This window comes from Planococcus citri, chromosome 5 (assembly GCF_950023065.1).
Source record: "Planococcus citri chromosome 5, ihPlaCitr1.1, whole genome shotgun sequence".
Classification (NCBI taxonomy): domain Eukaryota; kingdom Metazoa; phylum Arthropoda; class Insecta; order Hemiptera; family Pseudococcidae; genus Planococcus; species Planococcus citri.
The window spans coordinates 5135304-5154195 of NC_088681.1; the positions used below are offsets into that span (position 1 = coordinate 5135304).

The 18892-nt window shown below is 37.6% G+C and overlaps 1 protein-coding gene across 1 annotated transcript in view; it reads left to right on the forward strand.

Annotated features, from left to right (window-relative positions):
* The window catches only part of LOC135846693 (nose resistant to fluoxetine protein 6-like), a 20615-nt gene continuing 1723 nt past the window's right edge, over positions 1-18892 (forward strand). The window contains exons 1-7 of the mRNA XM_065365928.1: positions 1-528; positions 4483-4694; positions 4774-4988; positions 5100-5188; positions 8406-8608; positions 9493-9650; positions 18702-18870. Of these exons, the coding sequence (XP_065222000.1) occupies positions 249-528; positions 4483-4694; positions 4774-4988; positions 5100-5188; positions 8406-8608; positions 9493-9650; positions 18702-18870 (1326 nt within the window). The 5' untranslated portion in view covers positions 1-248. The remainder of the gene's footprint in view (positions 529-4482; positions 4695-4773; positions 4989-5099; positions 5189-8405; positions 8609-9492; positions 9651-18701; positions 18871-18892) is intronic.

Below are 18892 nucleotides of genomic sequence, written 5' to 3' on the forward strand. Positions count from 1 at the left end.
GCTACTGATTGAATGTGCTGATAACACTTCTCGCGTTCAAGTTTGGTACAAGTATGTTAATTTTTTGAAGCTGCCAAGGCTTCCTCTCCAACTATAGTGGTTGGTCAAGAACTTTCACGAGGTCATCTACTGCATTTTAAACAAATTCAAAAATAACGACAGATCTATTTTCAACACCTGCCCAGTCTCATTTCGTTTTCATTATTATTATGTATTAAATTGCAATGCTACTTTGAAAGTTCGTAATAATGATACGTAGTGTGATCGGAAGCTACTTCGTGGCAAGTATTTTGTTTTGTGGAATTTCTGCCAAACTTAATGATTATGACGTAAGAAGCGAAAATGAAATATGCTCGGATGATGTGGATTATGCTGAATCCGCCTTTCTTCGAAAGAGATGGCTTTCGGAGTTATTCTTCGAGGCACAGACGAAGTTTAAAATGGATCCTACGGAGAATACTGCGTGTAAACAGGATTTTGATTTGTTCAAGTTGCATCTTGGAAATCATTCTACGTGGGCGATCAAAAGTGAGTAATTATTTTTTTCATTATAATTACTGATGAGTTGACGAGTGTATTGATGATCATGTTGGTCAATTGGTCATTGTCTTTAGTGCAAATATTAAAAAATTAGTATAAACGTAAGCAGGGTAATTCCATGTCAACTCAAACAAAAAAAGGCGATTTTGAAAGTCATGTCTTTCGATTTCGCTGAAATTTTTTTTACAATATATACCCACCCAGTAAGTAAAAACCACGCAATTAGTTTGGTCCCAGCCCCCTCAGGGGTCGGGTGGAGGGGGCTTCCATTATTTTCACATTGTCTCGAGGTACTCAACTTCAGCAGCCCATTCCTCCAAAACTATGATACTTTGATCAAAACTAATTTCGCAGTTCGAAAGGGCATAGCATTTAGACATTTTTAAGCATTTTGAAATTTTCAAAAGTTGAAAGTTGAACTTTCAAATTGAAAGTTCAAATTTCAAAATGGTGCTGTAAGTGGGAGCTACCATTTAAAATTCTGAAAAAATTTCCGTAGATGTACCGTTTGACGCTTTTTTGAAATATTCAAGTTTCGAGATGGGATCTCTCAATAGAGGGGCAGCACCCCACCCCCAATTTTGGGAAAAACTTTCGAAAGAAAATCAGGGGCATGTGATATATCGAATCCCATATTTTTGGTGACGCTGAACACGAATATGACGTCCGATTTCTGATTGGACCCATCCACGGCCCCCAGCACCTCCCCAAAGGGGACGATCCCCCAAAAAAATTGTTATTATTAATAAATTGAGTCCTTAAAATTTTTTTCTATAACCAAAGATGGCGTATCTCCATACCTGGTATTTAGTTCCTTAGTGGACGGAGTCCAATCAGAAATCGGACGTCATATTCGTGCTCAGCGTCACCAAAAACATACTATTCCATGTGTCACACGAACAAACCGCTTTTTTGAACTTTTACCCCTCCTTGGGGAGGTGCTGGGGGCCGTGGATGGGGTCCTATCAAAAATCTGACGTCATATTCGTGTTCAGCGTCACCAAAAACATAGAATTCGATATATCACATGCCCCTGATTTTCTTTCGAAAGTTTTGCCCAAAATTGGGGGTGGGGTGCTGTCCCACTATTGAGAGATCCCATCTCGAAACTTGAATATTTCAAAAAAGCATCAAAAGGTACATCTACGGAAATTTTTTCAAAATTTTAAATGGTAGCTCCCACTTACAGCGCCATTTTCAATTTGAGCTTTCAATTTGAAAGTTCAACTTTCAACTTTTGAAAATTTCAAAATTCTTAAAAAGTTGTAAATGCAATGCCCTTTCGAACTGTGAAATCAGTTTTGACCAAAGTATCATAATTTTGGAGGAATGAGCTGCTGAAGTTGAGTACCTCGAGACAATGTGAAAATAATGAACCCCCCCCCACCCAACTCCTGAGGGGGCTAGGAACAAACCAACTGCGGGGTTCTTACTTACTGGGTGGGGATATATTGTAAAAAAAATTTCAGCGAAATCGTAGGACATGACTCAAAAACGTTGGTTGAGTTGACATGGAATGACCCGTCAAAAAATTTCCAAATGCTATATCTAGGTGGATAAGCATGGCGAATTTGCCTCCGAGAGCTTCAGGGTTGATATATATTTGCATGGAAGGTGGGTACCTTTGAGCACCTTCCGTCAGGAAAGTTTCAGACCCCCAGACCCCCCCGTTTTTGAGAAACTTCCCCTTTTCTGAAATTACAATAAAAATTATCTTCTGAGCCCCATGTGAACCGATTTACTTAATTTTTTAGTATGTTGTACGTTGTAGACATCCGTAAGAGGTATCCCCACAAAAATTTTCACCCCCCTCCCCCATATTTTCCTTTCAAAATGGCGTTTTTTAGCTTTGTTTACCCGTTTTAGCGATGACCATGATTCCGCACAAAAATGGGAATAGCATTTTTAAGCGTGTTTTTGACCACTAGAAAACATATCTATATTTTTCAATAAAAAATTTGAGGTGGGTCGTGGTCAAAAATTGAAAAAACTTACAGAGGGGGTAAAAATGGATTCTGGTGTAAATTATTGTTTTTGGTAAACGAGGAGTCTTTTCCATATGAATCGAACCTCCCGAACACGAATATGACGTCAGATTTATGATTGGACCCCATCCACGGCGCCCAAATTTTTTTTGACTTTAACCTATTGGGGGAGGTTCTGGAGGCCATGGGTTAAGTCGATTCGAAAAACTAAGGCAATATTCGTGTTCAGCGATATCGAAAACATACTATTTCATGTGTCACACGAATGAAACCATTTTTCGGGGGGGGGGGTCATCCTCTTTGGGGAGGTACTGGGGGCCGTGGACGGGTCCAATCGAAAATCTGACGTCAGATTCGTGTTCAGCGTCACCAAAAACATACTATTCCATGTGTCACACAAACAAACCGCTTTTTTGAACTTTTACTCCCCTTGGGGAGGTGCTGGGGGTCGTGGATGGGGTCCTATCAAAAATCCGACGTCATATTCGTGTTCAGCGTCACCAAAAACATGGAATTCGATATATCACATGCCCCTGATTTTCTTTCGAAAGTTTTGCCCAAAATTGAGGGTGGGGTGCTGCCCCTCTATTGAGAGATCCCATCTCGAAACTTGAATATTTCAAAAAAGCATCAAAAGGTACATCTACGGAAATTTTTTCCAAATTTTAAATGGTAGCTCCCACTTACAGCACCATTTTGAAATTTGAACTTTTAATTTAAAAGTTCAACATTCAACTTTTGAAAATTTCAAAATGCTTAAAAATTTCTAAATGCAATGCCCTTTCGAACTGCGAAATTAGTTTTGATCAAAGTATCACAGTTTTGGAGGACTGGGCTGCTGAAGTTGAGTACCTCGAGACAATGTGAAAATAATGGAAGCCCCCCCCCAACCATACCCTGAGGGGGCTAGGACCAAACTAATTGCGTGGTTTTTACTTACTGGGTGGGTATATACATATTGTAAAAAAAATTTGAGTGAAATCGAAAGACATGACTCAAAAACGTTGGTTGAGTTGACATGGAATGACCCTGCCGATAGTGTAGTTTGCACATTTTCACTTTTCTGTATCCATAAAGCTGATGAAGCTCCCCCCCCCAGTCCTCTTCCAAAAAAGAAAAAGTCGGAAAATTTTGACCAAATCCAACAAAGACTTTCATTTTACTCTCTCAAAAGGATTTGGTCGGAGATGACGGCAATTGTTTCATTAGACCATCGAGAAAAACCTATTTAAAAAAATGTTTTCATAATTATATGTATGTACGTACAATTAAAAAAATAATAATAAAATACGGATTTTATACGGATGTGCAATGCCGTGGGATTGATGTAATTAGCATCGAAGAGTGTAAAAACTTGTGAGTACATATGTTACGCGATGTATGTACTATACATTAAAAGGGAATAGCGAATAAATTCTTACAAATAGATACACGAATTGTAAAGTGTATCCTCCGTTTGAAGAAGTTTTTCGAAGTTACCGAAACGTATCGACGCTGTTTGCATAATTTCCCCGTTTAAAAATATATAGGTAGGTAGCCAAATAATTAAATAAACAAACGAAAACGGAAAACTTGTGATTTAATAATCTCACGTGAATTAAAATAAATTTTCTCCTTGAATTTCGAAAAAAATACAAGATCTAATTTCACGTAGTACATATTACGTGTTAATAATTCGCGTTTAAGTAAATCTAAGGCAATTATGTTAAATTGTCTTGATAACGAGAGATAAACACTATAAAATCTTTTAGTACGTAATTAAGAATAAAATACTTTGTATTTATTTGTGAACAGTGGTAAACATACGAGTATGAATGAGGATGCCGAGCGGAAGAAGAAAATAAAAAATAAACCGCCGTTGTTGCTGTTGTTTGACGAGGGTGGGGGGGGATTAGTGGACCTGCCGGGTACCATATACGAGTACGTTTCAGGTAATACTTATCGATGGTTTTTTCAGTGATGGAATCATCAGAATGGCCATTAGCTGGGATTTTTTCTGGAACGGTCGATTATCTGGGAAATTATGACCAGTGTTTGGAAATTTCGGCATACAGCATCAAGGGACGATACTGTTTAGCCAATGTAGCGTATCATTATTCGGATACTGTACAAAGTGAATCATTCGAAGAACTTGATCAACGAATTTCAGCTTGGAGTGCTTTATCTATGGTGAGTAAATTTACAGAAGTGGGCATTTCAGCCAAATTCATCGCACACATTCATTTTACTTTTCATTTCATGTTCGTAGTATGAAAAAAATCCAGGTCGAGTGAATAGAAAAAGACTGACGTTCGCTTTGTGTGTGCCATCGTCTTGCATGTCAACTGATCTGAATGCGTCTCTGAATAACCTGTTGCATCCGATATTCAAAAATAACGGACTCGATGTGACGATTGATGTGGATCCTATACTTTGCAAAACGCAGAACGATCGTGCTTATTCATCAGGATTTTATATTGCCACGTAAGTCAAAAGCAGACGTGTAACTTGTAACTTGTGAGTAAGCTTTTATTTCGTTGCATAAAATAAATTTTCATGGAATTACAATCGGACAAAAATCATCTTCATTTTCAGATGGTCGTTTTTAGCGTTTTTTGGGTTTGTGATTTGGACGACTTTTTATGATAATGTCACTTCTAATGATACTGAAACGGGTCATGATGGTATGTATGCATTTTTTTTGTATCTGTAGGTGTTGAGAGCATTTTTGCCCTTGCTCTGCCAGGCCTGAAAATTATATTTTCGACATGTAGTCGAGGAAAATTAGATGAAAAAAAAGGGTCATTGGGAAAAGTGAGGTAGAAAACTGAATTTTGGTATACTGGTCCATTTTTTTGTGCTGAACACGAATCCGATATGAGTCCCCGGTCGTCCCTGGTGAGCGTTCTCCCCTATTGTGGATCTAAGCCCCCCAAAACCAGTTTTTTGCAATTTTCTCCCCCGCATTGCATTTTAGCGAAAAATATGTGGTTAGATAAAAGAATCTACGTCAAATTTCCGATCCAATGATATATCAACTTTCCTTCTACCCCCAAGGGGGGTGGAGCAGGAACCATTCATAAGTGAGGGGTTTTCTAAAAAACACAAAAGGGCTATCGGCACATAAGAGGGGTGAAATGAGCCCCGAGAGCGTTCGGGTTGATATCAGCATTGAAAGTGGGTACCATCGAGAAACTACCCCGTGAAAAATTTCAGATCCACACCACCTCCCCTTTTTGCGGAACCCCCCTTTTTGGAAATTTCAGTAACACTTTTCTCAGCCCCATTTCAACCGATTTCGAAAATTTTTCTGGAGGTTATGTATATCCTTGATAGGTATCCCCACAAAAATTTTCAACCCCCTCCCCTCATATTTATCCCTCAAAATGGCGTTTTTTTCATTTTTTTATGCCCATTATCAATCAAGATTGCGAAGTACAATTTTGTAAACACGTTTTTTGGATGTATTTTTGGTCCCCAAACATCATATACTATATTAGAAATTTTTGCTTTGGTGCGCCGTGGTGAAAACTTGAAATAATGTATCGGGGGGGGGGGGGGGGGGGTGCGGGGTGAAATGGCAATTTTGAAAAAAATAACTATCAATGAGTAGGGTATCGTTTTCATATGATTCGATACCGCTGAGCACGAATATGACCTCAGATTTTCTGCTACACTCACCTACCCGTCTCCAGAGCCCCTCAGCCCCCCTCAATTTTCACAATTTTCGAAATATAGTTATTTTGATGACATTGGTGTCGTTTTCATATGATTCGATACCGCTGAGCACGATTATGACCTCAGATTTTCTGCTACACTCACCTACCCCTCTCCAGAGCCCCTCAGCCTCCCTCAATTTTCACTATTTTCGAAATATAGTTATGTGTATTTTGATGACATTGGTGTCGTTTTCATATGATTCGATACCGCTGAGCACGAATATGACCTCAGATTTTCTGCTACACTCACCTACCCGTCTCCAGAGCCCCTCAGCCCCCCTCAATTTTCACAATTTTCGAAATATAGTTATTTTGATGACATTGGTGTCGTTTTCATATGATTCGATACCGCTGAGCACGATTATGACCTCAGATTTTCTGCTACACTCACCTACCCCTCTCCAGAGCCCCTCAGCCTCCCTCAATTTTCACTATTTTCGAAATATAGTTATGTGTATTTTGATGACATTGGTGTCGTTTTCATATGATTCGATACCGCTGAGCACGAATATGACCTCAGATTTTCTGCTACACTCACCTACCCCTCTCCAGAGCCCCTCGGCCTCCCTCAATTTTCACGATTTTCAAAATGAAAGTTATTTTGATGATGTTGGTTTCATTGCTATGGGAAAATTACATAAGTTCATTGTTCGACGATGCAAAAGACAATAACGACGAACAATGTGATGACAATAACGATATAAATGATAGCGATGACGACGAAGATGATAGCGATTATGACCTCGAAAATGACGATTACAACTATTCCAGCGACGAAAGTTATACCACAGGTGATGACATTAGTGATCATGACGATTAAGTGAATCACAAATTAACATTCTTTACTTAAGTATTTCGTTACCATATTTTTTTCTTGTGATTTTTTATGTAGGTAGTCATTGAATTATACATACTCATACATACTCAAGTTACAGTTATCATGAATAATTATTATGCCACATATGCTCCGCATACCTATACAGTCCAGTACACATACAGATTTGTTACGTTTTCTGCGTGGAAAAAAAATCAAGGGTCCACCCCCCTAGAGGGGGAGCCATGTGCTGTAGGGGGCTCTGGAGAGGGGTAGGTGAGTGTAGCAGAAAATCTGAGGTCATATTCGTGCTCAGCGGTATCGAATCATATGAAAACGATACCCTACTCATTGATAGTTATTTTTTTCAAAATTGCCATTTCACCCCGCACCCCCCCCGATACATTATTTCAAGTTTTCACCACGGCGCACCAAAGCAAAAATTTCTAATATAGTATATGATGTTTGGGGACCAAAAATACATCCAAAAAACGTGTTTACAAAATTGTACTTCGCAATCTTGATTGATAATGGGCATAAAAAAATGAAAAAAACGCCATTTTGAGGGATAAATATGAGGGGAGGGGGTTGAAAATTTTTGTGGGGATACCTATCAAGGATATACATAACCTCCAGAAAAATTTTCGAAATCGGTTGAAATGGGGCTGAGAAAAGTGTTACTGAAATTTCCAAAAAGGGGGGTTCCGCAAAAAGGGGAGGTGGTGTGGATCTGAAATTTTTCACGGGGTAGTTTCTCGATGGTACCCACTTTCAATGCTGATATCAACCCGAACGCTCTCGGGGCTCATTTCACCCCTCTTATGTGCCGATAGCCCTTTTGTGTTTTTTAGAAAACCCCTCACTTATGAATGGTTCCTGCTCCACCCCCCTTGGGGGTAGAAGGAAAGTTGATATATCATTGGATCGGAAATTTGACGTAGATTCTTTTATCTAACCACATATTTTTCGCTAAAATGCAATGCGGGGGAGAAAATTGCAAAAAACTGGTTTTGGGGGGCTTAGATCCACAATAGGGGAGAACGCTCACCAGGGACGACCGGGGACTCATATCGGATTCGTGTTCGGGTTGTTTTAGAGACCAATCTAAACAAATAATGTGAATTTCAGCTTGCCCCCAATTTTTTCGAGGTTCGACTAAAATTTTTGCTAAAATGACTGGACTACAACTCCAAGTAACTACTTTCCGCGCTTGTTTAGATACATGCGTTAAAATACGTATTTTCCAACCACAAAACTGTCTAGGAAACCACTCATTTTCCGATCATATGAAATTAAAATGATTTATTATCTATCATATGTACGTGTATTACGAATAATTGCAATTCCATATTACGTCATTACATACAGATAAACAGAAATGGCGTTTCTTCAAAGAGGTATATGAAATTTTCTCCCTGAGCAGAAATTTCAGAAAGTTGAAGCAATACAATGCTAAAGAAAGCGCAGAACTGCATTTTGTGAAAGTTCTGAATATGTTATTTACTATTTACGGTCATCGATTTTTTTGCATCCTGAGTTTTCCTTCATCCACTCCTGTTGTGAAAGAACAAGTAGGTAGACACTCTGGTGATGATTGAATTTATTAATGGCTTTTGTTTCTGCATATCGCACCTTGGGACTAATAAGGTTACATCTCAAAAAAAATCTATTTTGACATTTTTGGTGTTTGTTTGCCCCCCCCCCCCCCCCGTCAACCAAAAATAACACTTTCAGTTGGCTAAATTATCTAGATCTAGTAAAAAACGCAAATGGCCTAACTCAAAATCCCAACAACATTGCAAATTGTTTGGAGTTATAAGGGTAGGTACATCTCAAAAAACTCTGCCTTTTGTTAAAAAACAGTTTTGATTGTTTCGAATGTTTGTCAGTTAGAAATAGTCACAAGAAGTGCATTTTTTATTGGTTTGTATGTACCACATTAAAAAAAATTTTTAAATTGATCACTTTTCAGAAAAATGAATTTGCACCTTATTATGAAATTTTAGTTTTTTGAGAAAAACCCAAAAACTAAACACTCTAGAAAAAAACTAATGACATTAGGTCGATTGGAAATGTAATTCTCTACAACTTAATTTTTTGGACGCTTCCTTTCACCTCCAGATCAATTGTAATGAAAGGTTATAACTCAAAATATTTTTCAAACATTGAAATATTTCCTCTTCAAGATTTTATTTTTCAATGTGTTCTTATGCTAAATGAAGGTAATTACGATACCAGATCTTTAAAATGAGGTGACATTCATTCCTCACAATTAATTATAAGTTGATGAAAATAATGAATCAAGTTTTTAAAAAAAAGAAAATCACTCTCATGTAAAATTTCACTTTTTTGAGATGTAACATTATTACTCCCACGGTGCGATATGTATACCTAATGTATCACTTACTTACTTTACTGTTGTGATAATAATTCTCAAAATGACACAATTTTTCAGTTTTATACAGGCTTTGATTTACTCCTAACGCACATGAACATTGTTGTGGACTCTTTTTTCTTCATTAGTGGTTACTTGACATTTAATTGTGAATTTCAATCTATGAAGAGAGATGGGAAGTTCTTCTTAGTTACTAATATCCTACTCAGATGGTTGAGGTAAGTCGATATTAATTAGAAATATCTTGAGGGAATTTTTTCTTCATCTAAGTTGTTGATTGATTGGTCTGAATTCTGAAATGAACTTTAATGTAGTACTTACTGAGGTGGTGATTATTCAGCTTGTCCAACAATTTTCTCGTTCATAATAGGGTAAAGTAGAATGAATGGTAACGGTGATGATTGGAGGGTTAGTCTTAGGGGTGGTGAAGGTCAGAATATATTCACACAGAATAGACGTATCGTTCCTTTTGGTTTTCCTGGATAGCTTACGGGATTCACTCAAACTCTAACTAACATTTATGTAGTCAGACATAACTGAACCAAGGATTCACAGATGACACAGCAATAAGAATGATTACTCAATTGTAGGCGCTTGCAACGACATAATAACTCAAAACTGCTATATCTACACTCGTATATTTGTGCTCTATTTACAAATATACACCTTATAGGTTACTCACAGAAAGTATGATAAAGTTACAGCCTAACTGTAAGTACTTAATAAAATAATAGAGACTATACATACCACAACAAGATGAGAAGGAATCCATGTTTGGGAGAATCCTCTTCAAATAGTAACATTTATTGAAATACGGTGCACAATTCGAAATAAAAAATGTATTCGAACATATTTACACTAATACAAAATGTATAATAAAATAAAACGAAGGAAAATCGCCATAATGCGAAAAAACGGTAAAAAAAACTCGAACGGAAAAACGAATACTCGAGTAGAAAAATTTAAAAGTCATCGGAGATGTTTGTTGACTTTACACATACACTGTATCGCGATAATACGAAGAATTACGCGTATTTACAACGAAATAAATAAATACAAATAATGACTCGAATTTTACATTATTTTCAACACTTTCCCTAATTCAAGAATTATCGAGTAATAAGCTAAATTCTAAAACTACTCAAAAATCTAACATGATGAACGATAATCATGTTTCCTCGAATTCGGTCGATGTTAAAGATGCTTCGATAGCGGCGATAAACTCGGATAAGTAACTCGATCAGCTACCTGGACCCACAAATCGCCGCGTCAGCATATTCGAATAGGTACACCAGATGTCGAGTGAATCGAACTCAAACATCCGGCGAGCTGGAACTCCAGAGCTGTCTGCGAATACGTAATGTAGACAGCTGACGTTTTCGGTGGTAGGATTTTCCAGAGAGATATTGACGTGTCTCTGGTGACGTAACAGCAGCTCGTTTGCTGCTAATCGATGATCGAATGGAAATATCAGACTTATCGATGTCTGATCGCTTTCCCGGAGATCTTGAACGTAAATCCGGTGCATCATTAGTGGCTGTGGAACGGATCGCGGTGTCCATAGGGTCTTTCAAATTGGAACGAGGTTGGCTTTGAACAGCTTCCGCATACGATTTCGTTGAAGCTTCTATTTCAGCCATGAAAATCTCAATCTCAACTCAATTAGCGTAATCGTTGACGTCTTGAGATTTCGAACGATTTTGGCCGCATAGTAATCGCCATTTTGCCAAGTCTGAACTGAGTGAGGAATCATCTTGACAATCGTCGTTGATATCGTCGTTGATAATATCATTAGCATCATCGAATTCGTCATTCTCGAGCAAAGAACTATCCGATGATTTCGGTGAGCTTTTCGGTGTCGATTTGGTCGAAGATTTCGGCGTAACAAGCGATGACTTCGACGTAGAAGGTGCACTTTTCTTCACATCGCTGATTTCGGTATCGGTTTCGGTATCAATCGGATCTAACAAATCTCGATTGATTGGAATAGTAACTCGTTGGTCGCAATCGCGAAGTTTCTCGTAGAAAGTGACATCTTTCGAAATAACAATGTCACGTTTCTCTGGAACGTAAACTCGATATTGCTCATCACCATCGTATCCGACGAGGTAACCTTCGAGAACCTTCTTATCCAGATTTCGACGTGACTGGATCGTAACGTTAACGTAACATTTCGAACTAACAATTCGAAGATGTTTTATTCGCGGTGGTATACCAAACCACATCTCGTAAGGAGTCGAACCGTCGATCGATGATTTGCCTACTCGATTCAGCAAATACATAGCGGTGGTAACAAGTTCAGCCCAGATTTCGATCGGATACGTAATATCTGGATTCGAATATTTCAATGTTCGCGCCAACTCGACGATTGCACTGCTACCACGTTCAACAGCTGAGTGTGGCGTAAACCATTGATGAACATTGAACTCTCGCAATACTGAACGTACCGCTTCGTTATCGAACTCACCTTGGCTGCTACACTGGAATTCTAACACTCGATGACCAAGGGCGTGAGCTTTGAATAGTACCTCTCGAACGCAACGAGATACTACTGCGGTGGTTTTCTCCTTTTCGACGAACGTATGATGATAATTCGAATAATTATCTTTGATAACGATGAGATATTTGCGACCACCGAAGGAGCAATCAAATGGCCCGCAAACATCACCAGAAAGCAGCTCGCCAACTGCTCTGGTCGATGAACGTTTTTCGAACGTTTCGCGATGAACTTTATTGAACTGACAGGGATTGCTCAAATTGGTTTTAGTTTCCTGTGATCGTTTCTTCAGGCCCAATTCTGCAAGTTTAGCTCGAACGTGATTTTTATCGATATGGCCCCATCGTTCGTGATAAAGTTGCACAATTTCACTGCTCTCAACAGCATTCACCTGCGGTTCTGGCAAAATGGTCTCGAACGACGCTTTGAAAAGAGAACCATTTTTTGATCTCGTACCGGTGAACATGACGCGATTATCTGTCTCGAATTTGCAGAACGTTGGATTCGAATAAAATCTGCTCTCTGGCTTTTTATCGTGAGCCGCGACGACTGAGAACAAATTCTTCGAAATACCAGGAACGTACTATACGTCAGTCAAATCGAACTTGACAAGTTGACCATTTACGAAGCTAGCAACTTCGATCGATCCATGACCAACTGCTGTGACGCGACTGCCAGCAGCTTTGACGTAATTCGGTTTCGAAAATGTTTCGTATGTGTGAAACCATTCTCGATTCGACGTAATGTGCTTCGTTGCACCGTTATCAATCCACCAAGATTGATCTGACGAAGATGTAACGAGATTCAGTTGCTCACAATCGGCTAGTAGAGCGCTTTTAGGTTCTGAATCGATATCATTGAGTTTTGGCGAACAACCAGAAACGTTTACTTGAGGCGAACAACCTGAAGTATCGTTAGCTCGAGCAGGAAAGGGTGGTTTACCGTCGTTGATCCACTGTGAGCACTTTTTGAGCCAGTGCCCTTTCCCAGAACAGTATTTACACACTTGAGCATTTCTCTGATGATTTCGAACGGATTGATCACCAGACGTTTTTGCGATGAAATTCGAACCACTCTTCTGACCAGATTTAGCGAACATAGCTTCGGATGAAGATGACGACGATGAACTATGTACTGGTGTGACGTTACGCTCGTGCATGATAAGCGAATCGGACAAATTGCTTAGTGACTTATCAGCTTGAGCATTGAGAAGAAGGTAGCTTGATTTAAAAGCTTCGAAACGACTCGGAAGAATGTGTAATACTTTCGAAACGAATAAAATTTCCAACAGCTTATCGACTGTCTCGATTTTACGATTTTCCAGACCAGCTCGAAATTCTCGGTGTTGATTTTTGATTCGAGCAACAACAGAGGGCGCGTCTTCGTAATCATTCCACTCGGTACTAAAGAAATTCAGGCATTCGCGGAATATTTGGTCTTCTGCCTTGTCATCGAATTCCTTCGTAAGCACTTGCCATGCTTCGCGCGCAGAGAGCCTACCAGCGATTCGACTGTGTAGCTCTTCGGAAACGGTTTGGGAAATGATTATTTTCGCTTGATGAGAAGATTTTTGCCATGTTGCAATCAACTTACGTGTTTCGGCGGCGTCGGCGGCGGTATCGGTCGTTTTTGGTTCTTCTGGGCAGGTTGATTTACCTTCGACGATGTCCACGGCATTAAACAAGGTGAGTACGTCGAGCACTTTGTCTTTCCATGACGGCCAATCACTGGAACAGGACAGAGGCTTTATACCCTTGATATAATCCATGATACAATTAGGCGATTATGGATATCAACAGCTCACAACTGCGATCCACAATCTGTACGTCGAATGATAACGCGCGATTAGATATCAACAGCTAACGACTGCGGATCTAATTTTCGAATAATACAACCGCACATGAACCTTCGAATTCGAATTAGATAACGAACGGAACGAAATACATCTCGATTAGCGTTTTATCTTGAAAGGCACAGTGTAACGCGTCTGTAGCCCATAACCTATTGAAATACGGTGCACAATTCGAAATAAAAAATGTATTCGAACATATTTACACTAATACAAAATGTATAATAAAATAAAACGAAGGAAAATCGCCATAATGCGAAAAAACGGTAAAAAAAACTCGAACGGAAAAACGAATACTCGAGTAGAAAAATTTAAAAGTCATCGGAGATGTTTGTTGACTTTACACATACACTGTATCGCGATAATACGAAGAATTACGCGTATTTACAATGAAATAAATAAATACAAATAATGACTCAAATTTTACATTATTTTCAACAACATTATATCACAACAATACGTTCTGGAGTAAGTTATATTATAAAATCACATATCGCACCTCAGGAGTAATAAGGTGACATCTCAAAAAAAATTGATTTTGATGTTTTTGCATTTTTGGGGCTTGTATGACCCCCCTCAACCAAAAATAACACTTTGAGTTGGGTACATTATCTAGATGATGTAAAAAACCCAAATGGCCTAACTCAAAATCCCAACAACATTGCAAGTTGTTTGGAGTTATAAGGTGACATCTCAAAAAACTCCACCTTTTTTGAGCAAATTTTGTACATACAAAGTGTTAACAAATAGTTTTGATTGTTTTGAATGTTTGTCTGTCAGTTAGAAATAGTCACAAGGAGTGCATTATTAATTGGTTTGTACCAAATGGAAAATTTTTTTTAAATTGATCACTTATCAGAAAAATGAATTTGCAACATATCATGAAATTTTAGTTTTTTGAGAAAAACTCAAAAACTAAGCACTCTAGAAAAAAACTAACGACATTATGTCGATTGGAAATTTAATTCTCTACAACTGTGGTACCATGAAATTTTTTTTGGGCGCTTCCTTTCGTCTCCACATCAACTTTAATGAAAGGTTACAACTCAAAATGTTTTTCAAACATTGAAATAATTCCTCTTTAAGATTTTATTTTTCAAATTGTTCTTATGCTAAATGAAGGTAGGATACCAGATCTTTAAAATGAGGTGCTATTCATTCCTCACAATTAATTATAAGTTGATAAAAATAATGAATCAAGTTTTTAAAAAAAAGAAAATCACTGTCTAAACCCACTAGTGGTTGTATCGGGTTGATTCGGGTATAGATAGTAGCGTATAGCGAGCACAACCCATATGTTTTCGAACTTGGTCTGCGCACGCACCCCAAAATTTGATAATGCGTAAGTGGGAGGAGTTACGCTTCGACACCTGCTGTTTGTATGTGTGATTGATGTTTGACATGATTGATGACAATGATGATGTCATGCAGGTACACCGGCTATATCGTGAACCGGTGCGACATTTTTTCAACTTGCTACCCACTACTAGCAAGAAGGGAGAATTTACAATATGGGTACAGTAGTTACCCGCTGTCAGCGAGTACCGTTTTCAGCTCTAATACATACATAGCATTTTATTTTGAAGAATCTGCTGTTTTGAGATAGGTAATAGGTAGAGGACAAGGTACAATTATGGACCCAGGGACAAATATGGACCCAGGGACAAATATGGACCCCCCCCCATGATGCCGAGTACTAAAACTTATACTAGTAGTGTAGTATCGATGATCCAAGTACAGTAAAAGTCGCTTAATGTTATAACGTTTGTCCCAGCCCAATTTAATAACATTAAGCGACTTATAACACTAACCGATTGAAAAAAAAGTGAATTTTTTTGTCAGAGATTTTTACATGATCAATTTTATACTAAATATACAGTCATTGAACTAGAATTTTGCAAAAATTGCGAGTAAAAGTGTTGAAAATAGGTTGAAACTTCAAAAAGTTATGAAAAACGTATTAAAAATTATGTCAATTACAAAAAACGTCTGAAATTTCAGAAAAATTAGGCAAAAACTGGGTGAAAAAGTGTTAAAAACATTTAAAAAGTAGGTATATAAAAATGCGAAAAAACGCATTAAAATAAGTTTAAAATTATAACATTATCCGATGCTCTTATTACATTAACCGATGGATTTCCAATGTAATGAGATATAAAAGATCGGGACCGAACGATTTTAATAACATAAAACGATTTATAACATTAACCGTTATAATAATAAGCGACTTTTACTGTACTTATTTCTGATCAATGCATACTTGGGCATCTCTCATCAGCAATTGTTTTTTTTGCACATTATTTTCTTCCCAATGGAAAATTTTACAAGTTTTTCATTCGGTAATTCATCAACTTCAAATAAAGTTTGGAAAAAAATTATTAGCGAAGTAAATAGCTTACAATAAGTACATACTTTCAAAATATACTTTCATATTTGTCTTTACTTCAACTGATTTTCATATTTTTTTTTCATTTTTCATAAGCTGAGCCCATTTTTTGCATGGGTATAAATATGGATCCCTAAATTTTTTTACCTAATTTTGATTCAATATTTTTTAGAATGTCGAGAAAAGTGTTATTAACAAAGAAGACAAGTCTGAAGTGTAAATAATGAGACCATGATTTTTTCATTTTTCATCAACTTGGCCAATTTTTTGCATGGGTAAATATGAACCCCTAAATTTTTTTCCATCTAATTTTGATTCAATGGTTTTTAGAATACCTAGAAAAGAAGACAAGTCTGAAGCATCGAAAAACATCTTTAAATGAATTTTTGTACAATTTTCCAAAGTTTTTATTCATTTTTTGAGGGGGTCCATATTTGTACCAGAGTCCATATTTGTACCACTTTATGTCACTTTTCTAAATTTCAAATTTCTCCGGGAGTTTTCAACAAAAAAAAAAAACTTTTTTACACAATATACTAGAGTCTTTGGCCTTTTGAATGGTATATTCGAAAAAAAAAATTAAAAATTTTTTCTACCCTTTAACGCCATAAAGCTAGAGGGGGTCCATATTTGTAGGTACCTTCTCCTCTATGTCAGATATTTGTAGAGGAAGCTCCAACCCAAATAGGGTTACTTAAAGTTGAGATTTTTGATTTAATAACGGATCAAGCACACTTTTGCGTCAGTTGTTCTCAGTGATTTTGATAAGTTAGTCGAGTATCAAGTAGGCCACCAAGGTATTTCGCAGGTTCTTGTGTGTGTTTCTGAGGGATGTTTATTTGTCCAATTTTCAATTGCTGTATGTGAGCAATACTGCGTATAGTGAAAATATGGTTTCAGTTTCAGTTGATTTATGTTACAGTTTCCATGCATGGAACCAGAGCTGAAAATGGTTACACGACCTGCTTATTGGTATCTGGTTAAAATACCGGCTAAACCTTGAATCGGGTACACATAGTAGCATATAGCGAACACAACCCGATCGTTTTTGCACTTAGTCTGCGCACGCACCCCAAAATTTGATAATGCTGACAGTGATTGTTGGCAATGGTGACGTAATTCCGGTACACCCGCTTCGCATACAACATGCTACCAGTTACAATGTGAACTGGTGTGACATTTTTTCAACTCGATACCAGCTACTGGCAAGTAGCGAGAATTTACAGTATGGGTACAGTAGTTACCCACTATTAGCGAATACAGTTTTCAGCTCTACATGGAACCATTTTGAGATTCAATATTCATGCATTCTTGCAAGTTGTTGATAGCAGTTGGAAACTGCAGGGCTGGTGAAAGAAACAATTGTAGTGTTCTGTTCTGTTCTGTTCTGTTCATGAACTAAAACTTTTTCGTAGTATTCTGTTCTGGTTTTTGTTCAAGTTAATTTTGATTCATTTGTTCTGTTCTCACTTTTGCAGTCATTTTTTCTTCACTTACATGATGAATTCTCATAATAGATAGCTTTTTACCTTGAAAATTAAACCTTTTATTGCCTTTGAAAGACAAAACAAAACTAAAAATGAAGTCTAAAACATGAAAAATAGTGAATAATTTGAATAAAATTGAAAGATATTGTTCTGTTCAGTTTTCATTTGTTCAGAGCATCATATTGTTCTATTTGGGTAACATTCAGAAAATTTGAAAATTTTTGTATTTATCGTTTCGTTCATAGTGTTCTGTTCTGTACTGTTCACCAGCCTTGTTTGAAAGATTGATATTTTTTGATATTATGTCATCAGCAAACATTGAGATATTGGTATGTATTATCTTGTATGTGAGTAGGAACATAGTCATTCTCATAAATAACACTGCAGTAAAATGAAAAGGAAAGGGAAAATTGGTTTGAGGGTATGTCTGGATCTGATCTCTCCCCCGCCCCCTCCCATTTGGATCTATTTAAATAGATTAGACGTGATTATATTTGGTTTGGTCAAATTGCATTCTCAAGAAGTCTGTACTCAGGGGAATGTGTGGGCCTGTTGTGGTCTTATCGAATAATGCTATTGGATTTGATTAGATTAGATCTGATTACATTTGGTTGGGTCGAATTGGATTACCAAGATCTCTGCTTTTGATCAAAATCGGAGGAATGTGTGGTTCTGATCTGGTCTGCTGCAGTCAGTCGATTTCTATTGAATGTGTTCAGATTTGATTTGGTTAAGTCGAATGTACCCCACAGAAACCAGCACTTGATCAAGATCAGGGGAATCAGTGAGTCTGATCTGGATGCAATCATGCCTCCCTACTGTATTTAATCTGATCAGATTTGGTTGGGTAAGAATGGGAGTCCTGAGATGTCTGGATTTGATCAGAATCCAGGTAATAAGTACTTAGGTCTGATCTGATTGCTATCCGGTCTCCTTTCTTGAATTTTCAAGATCCACAAGATGTCTGGATTTACTCAGATACAAATGATTTTCTGCTGGGTCAGGATTTTCATTATTGATGCAATTTGTTTATTTTTATGTTATGTGCAGAATGACTCCAGTATTTGGTGTTTTGGTGTTATACGTCATATACATATTTCCGTACACTGGAGATGGTCCACTTTGGAATTATGAAGTGTTGAGTGAAGTCGACAAATGCAAGGAGACCTGGTGGGCTGGTTTATTTGCCATCAACAACATTGTCAGAACCGATCAACTGGTAATTTGTGATTTTGCATAGT